At 38.2% G+C, this 12,174-nt stretch overlaps 1 protein-coding gene across 2 annotated transcripts in view; it reads left to right on the forward strand.

The window, feature by feature from the left end:
• The first annotated feature begins 202 nt into the window (after window positions 1–202).
• The window catches only part of DCX (doublecortin), a 155,859-nt gene continuing 143,887 nt past the window's right edge, over window positions 203–12,174 (forward strand). For both annotated transcript variants that reach the window (XM_056125749.1, XM_056125750.1), the window contains exons 1-2: window positions 203–307; window positions 1,999–2,384. In XM_056125749.1, coding sequence (XP_055981724.1) covers window positions 2,021–2,384 — 364 coding nt within the window. In that variant the 5' untranslated portion in view covers window positions 203–307; window positions 1,999–2,020. The remainder of the gene's footprint in view (window positions 308–1,998; window positions 2,385–12,174) is intronic.

Below are 12,174 nucleotides of genomic sequence, written 5' to 3' on the forward strand. Positions count from 1 at the left end.
TAGAGCGTTTTGAGACTTGCCTATGCAATCTTTTTGCTATTCTGCAATGTCGTGTTGATTACAAATAAAAATGTTTCTAGCTGTTGATGCTGGCTCTGAATTAAAAAAAAACATGTAATTAATGATAGGAGGTTGGGGGGGGATTCGCTAAATCCTGAGTTATAGGGGAGAAGCTGGACAAGGCACTAGGACCTAGAAGGCATCTATCCACCCTGGCAGGAATTTCTTGCTTGGAGCTCAGACAACAAAGGCATAGAGAGATTGGTTTTCTTTCTCTCAGCATCTCCACCCAACCAGCAGAAAACCGGTGAGTGGGGCTTTCAAGTGATTTTCAGGCAGCATGTAACAGATGTCAAACGGGAAAGCACAAGTCAAAGTGTGCTCTCTCTCTTTTTCTCTCTCTTTTCTCATCTTTTCTTGCTTTATTCTATCGGATTTTTCCCTAAGCTTATACCTGGGATTTTCCTTTGGAAAAGTGAGTTTGCCCTTCCTTTGTTTTCACTGTGATGCTTATTTAGAATACTAGTCTAGATGGATGATAAAGCAAACCAAGCATAACTGGCATGCCTGGGGAAATGCTTGCTGCTTGTCTTGAGGAGGTGGGGTCTCTTACCACTGCAGGGTGTCTGACAGAGACAATGCTGAGCTCAGCACAGGTCATGGTGACATTGGAGAAAAACGGGGGTGAGACTGGCAAATCTGCTAGGCACCAGACCTCCTTTATCTCTTGCTCTCCTTGTCCTTTGCAAATAATTCAATGTGGCAGTGTGTGGCAGCTGAGCCCTGCTTGCATTGAGAGTCCTTTTATCCCTGTCTGTGAGATGCATGTTAATACTTTGGTTCCTAGGCTCTCACTATATTTGCTAGCATTAAGAGTTTCTGTTTTATTTCTCTCTCTCTTTTTTGCTTTCTGTTGTTGATGGTTGTTGAATAGAATGAGGAGAAAGCAGAGCCTGGCAGAAGACCAGATCTTTTGCCTCGGTTAATACACCTGGGGAATAGACAAGTTTGGTGTGAATAGCCTGCTGTGAAGGCAAGATGCTATTTCAGTCAGGGTAGAAAGCCAGAACAATGAAAGGTGTGCTTGCTTCTAAAGAAGGTCCCATATGCTGTTCAGGAACTCATTTGGGAATCTTTCAACAATTAAATTATTCCATTAAGGGGTGGTACTACAATGGTGTGGAGGAGAAAGAGCATCTAAAACAAACAAAAAGGGTTTCTGACCAAAGGGGAAAGCAGAACTAATAGCTTATTAAATGATTAATTTGTCTAATCCTTTTTTCCAGCTTATTTCTTATGAATTATGTCGAATAGTTACACCATCTTTGTGGCGAAAGGGTTTGATGAATAGCACAAAGGCACTGGTTAGTCCCTGGAGGCTATCCCTGTAAAGGAGAATTCTAGTTTATTCCAGGGGGAGGGGAGGCACACAGTAGAGTAAGAGAGAGGGTTTGGAATAAAATTAAAACATTCTCCCATACTCATTTTGCAGAGATTTAAAGACTGCCTCCTAAGCTGTAGAAGATAACCTTGGCTAGCTCCTTCTATTCTCCTCAAGGAGAATTTTATCAGGCGTTGGATTCATTTACAACTGTTAGTCGTGTGGGCATGTGTGAGGAAACAGATGCCAGTTTTAATGTATTTAGCCTAAAGTTACAATTTGATAGGAGTCACTGTCAATATATCCTAGGGTTTTAAGCTATTTCAAAATCTTGCCGTTGTCTGTGTTTGGAACAGTGCCCAAAGTGCCTCCTTCCCTACAACTCACCCCCACCCCCAATAGCCACCAGCACCCCTCCCCCTCCTTCTTCTCTATTAAGATCAATATTCTGCAGGACAGGGGCAAGAAGCAGATGGGTCACTGGCTTTAAAAAAAATTCTTTTCAAAAGCAGCAGATTGCAGATCTAGAGCTGGCAAATATTTTAATTTCTTTTCCCCCCACCTTGCCCCCTTTGTTTTTGCCTCATTTCATCCCCACCCGCTTTTCTAACACTCAGGTCTCTGCGGTTCCACCAAAATATGGAACTTGATTTTGGACATTTTGATGAAAGAGATAAGACATCCAGGAACATGCGAGGCTCTCGGATGAATGGGCTGCCTAGCCCCACTCACAGCGCCCATTGTAGTTTCTACCGAACCAGAACCTTGCAGGCTCTGAGTAATGAGAAGAAAGCTAAGAAGGTACGTTTCTACCGCAATGGGGACCGCTACTTCAAGGGAATTGTGTATGCCGTGTCCTCTGACCGTTTTCGCAGCTTTGATGCCTTGCTGGCCGACCTGACTCGATCTCTGTCTGACAACATCAACCTGCCTCAGGGAGTGCGCTACATTTACACCATTGATGGATCCAGGAAAATCGGGAGCATGGATGAACTGGAGGAAGGTACTCATCAAGGTGTGGGTGGTAGCCTTTGGTGGGAGGCAGCATCATTAGCTATGGTGAAAAAATTTAAATTTCATTGAAAGTGATTAGGAAATATCTTTGTCAACCCCCCAGGTTGATGCTGAAATCTCTCATTTTATAGGCATCAATCGAGCCATTAGTCATTACTCCCATGGCTCTGCCTTAGCTGGGGCTGAATGTGGATGATGGTAATAATGAATTGTGCTGATCTGTCGGGTTATACAAAGGAAAATCTGAATTATGTTGGTTATCTCGATACTGTTCTTAAATTTAAGAAACCCTATTGAGGCAAACTATGAAATCATTAGGATTGTAACATAAAGAAAGGGGTTTTGTAAAGTTAACAAAAGCTATTATTCCCAGACTTTTTTAAAAACAAATGAGACACTATATACCTAATGAAAATATGCAGCCTAAAAGCAATACTTCATAGATATATGCTCAAAGGGTTATACTTTTAAGTAAGTAGTCACCACTCAGCTGTTGCTTCTAAAGACCCCACTTCAGGGTGTGTCCCTAAAGCTGAGGTCATTGTGAGAAATGCCAAAGAAAGCTGTAGGTATGTCTGGCATTCTAATAAAGACCATTTCTATTAGAAGAGGAACGGACTCATTGTACCTAAATCCCTTTAAATCCTCTCTAGATTTTGTCTTTAGTAATTGAATTTTATGACTAGGTTGCTGAAAATCCTGACGACCTCCATACCCACCACAAAATATGAGAAATTATAGGTCTTACAAAACTTGTTCAGCCATGTAATTTGTTTGTAACCATGTGAAAAAACCACGGGTGCAATGATGGAACAGTTTATTATTATTATTATTATTATTATTATTATTACTTTGTGGTATCAAGTCAATTAGACTAAGGATGTTTTCCTTATCTGAACACTTAGATTAGTACCACAAATGTGATCAGTTTAACCTGACACAGTGCTGTGAAGGGCACCTTTTAGGAGTGGTGATAATAAAAAATGTTTTTCTCAAATCTCTCCCCATCTTCATCACTCTCTCCTTACTCTTTCCATTCTGTGAGCAAAGGTGAGCTTAGAGAGAGCATGCTGGTCTTGAGAGAAACCAAACTACGAAACACCAACAAGAAAGGAGAAACAGCATATTAAATGATTTGGTGTGGGAGGACCCCGCCTCCACTTCACTGCTTCTAGGTTTCTTGCATTCCTAGACAAAGGAGCATGAGGGATTCCCTTGTTAAAGATCATGCTCTTGCAAGCAGCTACTATTTTCCAAGTCAGGTCCAGTAATTTGGGACCCATTGCTTGCAAGAAACAGTGTCCATATGGTTACTGGATCTGGGTCTCAAAATTGGTATCTGAGGTTCTTTTTTTTTAAATAGCTGACCTTGAAAAATTTATGCTGAAGAGATTTAATTATTTGAGCATATGCTGGATTTTCTTGAACATTGCTGGATTTTTTTTGAACATTGAAGAAATGGACAATACAGAGCGCATCTTAAAATAATGGAAAGGAGAGACAGGGCAAACTTGAAAGACAGGGCTTGAAGCTAGGTTGAAGGAGCTGTCCAACAGGGTGTGTGTCTTTGTTACTGTGAAATGTACGGATCACTCAAATTTGAAGTGCATTTTAAAAAAAAATAACATTCACAAACAAAGAACCCTGATTCACTCAATATTTCCTCATTTTCACTCTCTCACCTAAAGATCACAATATACATTAGGGAAGAAGTCTGGGTCATGTCATTGTGTTTGGAGTAAAGGTTTAAATGTTCTTGTTTCTGATAAAAGAGAGTTGTCATGCATGGTTATCCCCCATGAAAAATACATTTTAAAACATATCTTACTCAAGATAAAGTGCTTGATATTTATTTCCATCCTGGATGTGTTGATGTGTGTGTGTATGTATGTATGTATGTATGTATGTATGTATGTGTTTAGTATTGCTGTGATCATCTTAGTCCAGTATAATTAATAAATGAAATTTGGAAGACTGCAGATTTCTTTATTCTTGAGTTTTCTTGAGTCCTACTAGATTAGATTCCTATCATTTACCCTTTCTGGGTGTGATGGTAATACTTCTTGGTGAATTCTTGCACTGTGTAGAATGTGATCGGACTCACAATTGCTTTTATTCATATTCCATCTATAGCCACAAGGTGCAGTGGGTTTCATTGCCCTCTCATTCCTAATATAGCCTAGTCAAAGAAAATTCTGTGTTATTTATGGGATAATGTTGAGATATGTCACTGAGTTTCCTGCTATCACAGTCTGATGGCAAATGTCATTGGGAAAAAGAGGTAAAGAAAAGAGGTTCTTTTCTTTATTTTGTTCTTCAGAATTACACATCTTGGAATAAAGGAAAATGTCTCTAGGACTTTCACCTTTAGCAGAGTTTGAAAAAAAAACTAAACCATGCACATTGTTCCGTGAGAGACTTTTTAGAGGCAGAATATTATAGCAGAAAAAGACGTTTTGGGTTTGTACTTGATTTGAACTGAAAATTTGCCACATGCTAGTTGTGTGATTAGGATTATTATTCAGAATCACAGAGCCTCAGTTTTTCTTCTGTTAATGTAAAATTCCTGGTTTGAGGATTAAATAACACAGAATATGGAGTATTTAGTATTTTTACTGGCATACAATAGTATTCAATAAAGGGTAGAAATTACCATTTGAGTCACTCTGGTTTACAGCTAGTTAGCTATATTGTCAAAGTTTTGCCTTTATATAACTAATGTTTTATTTTTGTAAATACAACATTGTTATGGCATAATTTTCATACCACAAAATTCACAATTTAAGTGTATAATCCATTCAAGTTTATAATAAAAATATATAAGTTTTTTTAAAAGTTACCAAGGTTACAACCATCACAATCTAATTTTTGTTAATTTTCAGCAACATCTACTTCAAATCTGTACCAAATACCTGTCGTCGCCCATTTCTTCCATTTTTTCCAGCCCTAGAAAACAAGTACTTACTTTCTGTCTATTATTTATTTTTCTATTCTAGACACTTTTGAAATATTCAAATATTCCTTCATACCTGATATGTTATGGTCCCCTGAGAACTTCCCTGAGTAGTTCCTGAGCACAGAGCTAAGAGTATCTCACCAAGCACCACTGGGTGTGGCCATAAAACAAAACAAAATAAAGGATACACTAGGATATCTGTGACTGACTAATTTCAATGAACAATTTTCCTTAGGCTCAACCATGTTATATTGCATGAATTAGTGTTCAAATTTTTGGTTATTAAAGAACTGTGATTTACAACATTGTTGCTAGTTGAGTGTTAGGTATATAATATTTCAACATCAGTCACACTACCACTGTGAACTTCTCTCCAACAGTGTCCCCATATTCCCTCTCCACCCCAAGTACCCACTCCACCCCTGTCTATTTAACAAGCTCATTTCAATGTTCCTGAGGTTGCACCTTAGATCTTATGTTTTCAGTTTTGTTGAGGCTGTGCTTTGTATATATGACTATACCATTCACCCATATCACCATACCACTGAAGACCTGATGCCCACTCTTCTTTATGACTATATAGTATTCTATTTTGTATTATGACTATATAGTATACGTTTTGTATCTTTTATGACTATATAGTATTTAATTTGGTATTTCATATATTACATTTTGTATGTATATTGCAGGGCTGGAGCTATAGCATAACGGGTAGGGCATTTGTCTTGCATGCAGCCAACCAGGCCGAGCCAGGTTCAATTCCTCCGCCCCTCTCAGAGAGCCCGGCAAGCTACCGAGAGTATCTCGCCCATGATGTATTCGATATGCCAAACACAGTAACAAGTCTCACAATGGAGACATTACTGGGCCCGCTCGAGCAAATCGATGAACAATGGGAGGACAGTGACAGTGATGTATATTGCAATATATTGTGTATCTGTAAAATGGTAACATATTCATTCTTTATCAATCATGTTAGTGCTTTGTGAAGATAAAATTATAAAATATGGAATCCATGGACAAGGTAAAGTCGAAGCTGTAATGCAGTAACATTGCCAGTGGTGTAAGCTTAATACTAACTATAACAGTTATGGCGCGAGTGAGAAGTAAAATTGAAGAGTGGTTCCATTATGGCTTTCTGAATCATTTATTTACTTGTTTTAGGGGATTGCTCCCTAGTGATGCTTAGCAGCTCCAGGGTCACTTTCAGAAATACTTAGACCAGTGGAGCTGACCTGAAGTTGAAGTACTCAGGCCCACTGATGCAGTATATCAGGCCAAGCAGTACTGGGAGTTCCCATGTCTTCACTTTCCTATGCTTTGCGTGAATAGGAGGCAGGATTATGCAGGGTGAAGATATAATTCAAGGCAGTCAGACCTTTGTGTTTGTCAAACCTTTATGGTCCTCAGAATCAGATTTTTAAACAAATACAAATTCATGGACCTAACCCAATTCTACTGAATCAGAATTCTCAAATTAGGGACCCAGTACCTTATGATTTTATAGTTATTTCCAGGAGATTTGAGAACCAAGGCTTGGGAAATACTGAATTGGGTGATCAAATAAGTCCTTTTCCACTAATTACTGCAGTAGAAGTTCCTAGGAAATCAGACATCCTTGTCTTATTTAGATCTTTAAGAAGTAATTCCATGTAGGACAAACAATGTTTACAAATTACCCAATCATTAAATATGTAGTCCAAAGTGAAGATAAAAAGAAGTAATTGGGTAACATAATGGTATATGGCACTTCTTTGTTTAAAGCTTTTAGCCTTCCTACATAAAAGAGCAAAGAGAGTATTTTAGAGCAAAGTTGGAGTATTGATGTCAGCTTAGCCACAGCACCTGGGGTAAACAAATGGTCTTAGAGAAGCCATGTAGGACGGCACCACATCTATATTAACTGTGTGTCCAGTGGGTGAAATGAATAAAATCCAGACACTCATTTTTATTTTGTTTTGCATAATCTTTCATTATGTAATCATTCTCCTTTGCCTCATATCCTGTACTATTATTTTTATATATCCTTATATGTGTGTACTCATAACAATCTTAGGGCTATCATTCTGAGCATTATTATGAAGACCATAGGCACCTTATTGACTGCTGAGACTCTAATTGGAATATAGACGTATATGGTGACATTAACTATAATTCAATTCATTTGCTGTAAGTTATTTGTTCCAATGACCTGGAACTATCTCTCACTAATGTATCCATTAAGTACTAAAACAAACACATTGCCCAAAGAGGGTTTTTTTTGTGTAAAAATTTACTTGAGATTTTGTGTTATTGAGTTGACATGGTTTACTTAGTGTTAATGTTGATGCTTGTGGCATACAAAGTTACTTGACCATCACCATCACCAAAATCCTGAAACAAGGATTTTGAGATATGGAAGAGATGCATCATTAATAGATGTCACAATATAACAAAATACCACTTTACATTTTCTTTCTTGTATAAGAAAACCCTAGAAAAGAAAACAGTATGCCCATCAGAATGGCCTTTTTGTGGAGAAAATACAAAAATGTTTAATATTCTTGAAAATGGGCACCTCCTGAAAGTAAAAGGGAGGCAGAGGTTAGGTAGAGGTTACATCTTCTTCGGGTGATGACTTCCTGCCCTTTGACCTGTGCTTCCTTGACTTCATTGCCTCCTTGCTCTGAAACAAGTTTTCATTTACAGCAAACTGTCACCATGCATTCCACTCGGTATCCAACTTCTAGACTCCCACTAGATGGGAATTGGCCCCTGGAAAATTGTGACAGGACAGGAACCCAGTGTATGAAACACACCTCAGCCAATTACAAGTGCCAGGTAGCTAGAATGCAAAAAAGAAACTGAGCTCTGCAGCAGATTTTGTAGATGTTTGGAAATCAGACAAAGGACACTTGTAGATCATTTACAGAAGCTGCATATCTGATGCCTTTCCAGTAGTAGAAGTGGAGAGTCATTAATGGTAGCTTATGGTTTCCTTAACATTGGATTCTGTAGCAACTTTGTCTCCACAAATCTGTTTGGAATGGGACAGAAAAGAAAATTCCTCCTTAAGAGTCTATGGAACTGGAAGGGACTCAGGTGTTGCTTGCATAATATCTTTGATTTATACATGGAAAAGCTGTGTTTCAGAGATAAGTGACACACTTGAGGTCACAGAGCTCATAAATTTCTGACAGGATTTAAATCCAGGCTGTCTGACTCCCCAGTTGCCACGCATAAAGACCATAAATATCCTGCTCACTCATGGGGGATGCTTTTAATGGAGGAGGCTTTACATGTACTGGGGGTGCACAAACAAATCTCAAATCTCTGTTCCTTTCCCTTCATTTTTATGGAAACCTAAAATTGATATTATTTATTTGATGCTATTTTATTTGTTATAATAAGGAATCATTGCAACACTGACATTTCTTCTCTTTTAAAACCTTTTTATTTTTAATTATGGTTGAGTTCACAAGGTGTTTATGATGTTATGATCTTCTTCTAGATCTTCTTAGGGTTCTTCTTGATCCCTTTCTGCCCTTTACTTCCTTGACTTCATTTCCTTACCTCCTTGTCCTGAAACACATCTACATCACCACCATCAAAGTGCCCAAAACACTTCACTAATGTCCCCCAGGTACTTTCAGTCACATCACGCCCCCTACATACACATGCAGTCCCACCCTTCTTTCCTAGTCTCAGTTCTGAACTCTAGAGTCAATAGTTTGTCATTATTTAAAATAACCTATTCCCTTTTTCTCTATATATGCCATAGATGAGTGATATCATCCATTGTTTTTCCTTATTCGCCTGACTTTACTTAACCTAATGTCTTTCACTTTCATTCACATTACAATAAACTTTGAGAGCTCATCTTTACTTACAGCTGCATAGTATTCCATGGTGCAAGGAATATATATATATATATATATATGTGTGTGTGTGTGTGTATGCAAACAATGTATTATTGTATTCATATATAATCACAACATCTTTACCCATTGATCTTTCATCGGACTTTTGAACTGTTTGCATAAATGACTAGTGTATTAAGCACTGTGATGGATACAGGTATGCATATTTAACCAAAAACTGCTTTTTAAAAAATGAAGTTTGATTTTTTTTGCCCCATGTGTATGAGTAGTGACAACAGAAAATTTACTTTGGGATAGCTTATGAACTTCTACATTTGGAATTTGTAGCAACTAGAGTCCTTCTTTCAACTAGCAGGGACTATTTCCTTTGAAACATGGCACTTCAGTGTTCATGTTATACAGCATTAATGATAGCTCTGAATGGCTTTCCTTGCCTTTTTCCTTGCCTTTTTCCTTGCCTTTTTCCTTGCCTTTTTCATTTCATATTTCCCTCCTCTTCCCATTTCTTTCTTTCAACACTTTTCCCCTAATTTCTTTGTTTACTCTTTTCTTCTTGTTCCCTTTATTCCTTCAGATAAATTCTTTAATAATAATAATAATAATAGCCAGAATTGACAAGAACTTACTAAGTACCACACTGTAGGCTCAGCATTTTATATTCATCATCTGATGTGCCTCCCAACTCTGTGATATAGATATAGCCCTCATCTCATCTTCATAGACAAATACCTGAAAGCAAGGAAATCAACAAGTTAGCCACAGGCACACACCAAGAAAGTGTTGGGGACCCCACTCTGATCAACATCATAATAGTCAGCAATTTTTTATTACTCATATTAGAGCCCAAAAAGGAGACACTGATGAGGCTAAAATAGACTGCTAGAAAGTGCTCAATATAGTTTTCACTAAGGGTTGGCCCCTCTGGAAAGTTCTTAGCCGCCATTTGATACTATAGCTGTCTGCCATCATGTTCATTTTCATCTGGAGATAGTTAATCATATTCATAGTTCAGAGGCTTAAGTGGTTTAAGAGATGGGAACAAAGAAAGTCCAGATTCCTAATAACACTACACAGCTGACTGTGGACGAGTGAAATCATAAATATATATCCTCACAAATTTATACACCACCAGTTGTCTGACAGTTTTAAAAGTACATGACAAATTACAGAAAACATCTGACTCAAAGATAATGACCTCTTTGAGTGTGTCTCTGAAACTCCTAGAGTTTTAAGGTAAAAGACCATTTCCAGTGTGTGAGAATATTAACTTTGAGTATATGAGGTACTTGAATGGTCTCTTCATGCTTTCAAATCACAAATTAAAGATCTCAATCTCTAAGTACTTGGGCTGGTTCGAACTGGATTAGGCAGCCATGGAGGTAGAAATATTAGGTAGACCTCATGGTGTCTCACTAATAAAAATTTAAAAAAAATATTAGGTAGAAATCTTAGGACTTCTTGAGACTCTAGACTTTGACAGTCCTAGTCCCATCCTGCATGTTTTAATGTGCTTCGAGTCAGTGAGGGCCCCCATGTTTGCCCACCAACTCTCCCCCGGTTCTCCAGTGATGACAAAACACTAGTAGCTTCTGGGACTCAGAAAAGTGATGGAAGCCTCCTTGCAGATACTAGAACATTTTCCTTCCCCCACTTACACTCATATGCATACAAACACATACACTATACTGACCTCAAAGATTTTCTAGAAAAATCTGGCTGAACTGCTTTTGGCACTAACTGAGAAATTTATTAATTAGCACGACAAAGGATTTGGCACTACAGAAAAATCAATAAATATTTGCAAAGATAGTGAATTATCAGCCCAGTGTTTCTAAATGTCTCTGTACAGTTCTCCTGCTGAGACCAAAGGAACAAGAGTCATCAGACTGTAATTACAGTTAATGCTCTCTTTCCACTGGCTAGGGTTGACTTATGTATTTCTTTAGAGTTATTACTGATAAGTTACGCCTGATTAAATCATACTGGCTTTCTGCAGCTTGACCTCTAGATGAACTTCTATATACCTTGGGGCTAATGTGTTTTATTCAACAAAGTCAACCTTTTCTCCCCCCCTTCTCTTTCTCCTCCAGCATCTATTCCCAGGTGTCTAATCCCCTTCTCTTGACTCTGGTCCTTGCGTTTCTTCCACAGAGTTAGTCATTTTCTCTAGGTAAATGTGAAAGTGATACTAGATTCCTCCAATGCATAAATCATGCTGTAGAATGTATTCTCACATCTCCACCTCATTCCTGTGGCTGCCAAGGATAAGCACTGGTAAAGATGGCACTGAGTACATAGTTTTAGTGTGCAGCAATTGGTAAGATGAAAGATGGGGATGGGTAATAGAAACAGGGAAAAATACTTATCAGCAAATATCACACTTGCAAACACAAAAAATAGTGTGTGTGTGTTGTGTGTGTGTGTGTAGTCTGTTACGTTTCTCTATTTGGGTATGGAAGTGGGTGGTAGAGAACACAATTATGCACACAAATATGCATTCACCAAATGCATACACATATATTACATAATTCTATATTTAATTGCTTAGCCATATACTCAATGCAGATGACAATATGACTTCTTGGCAAATAAATATATACTGTATGTCCAATGTGCAAGTTTTCTTGGATAACTTTAATTTTTTTTTGTTTTTTTGGGTCACACCCAGCGATGCACAGAGGTTACTCCTGGCTCTGCACTCAGGAATCACCCCTGGCAGTGCTCAGGGGACCATATGGAATGCTGGGAATCGAACCCGGGTTGGCCGCATGCAAGGCAAATACCCTACCCACTGTGCTATTGCTCCAGCCCCTGGATAACTTTAATTTTGAGTGAAATGTATAAACTTTGAAGTTCTTCTTGTCTTATAAAATTGGAATGGGGTTATAATTCCAAAATATGAGTTGGGAAAATAAGATATAGAGAAGCTAGAGAGAAGGTACAGATGCTAGAGTGCATGTTTT

The sequence above is a fragment of the Sorex fumeus genome, unplaced genomic scaffold, assembly GCF_029834395.1.
Source record: "Sorex fumeus unplaced genomic scaffold, SorFum_2.1 ptg000058l, whole genome shotgun sequence".
In the NCBI taxonomy this organism is placed as follows: domain Eukaryota; kingdom Metazoa; phylum Chordata; class Mammalia; order Eulipotyphla; family Soricidae; genus Sorex; species Sorex fumeus.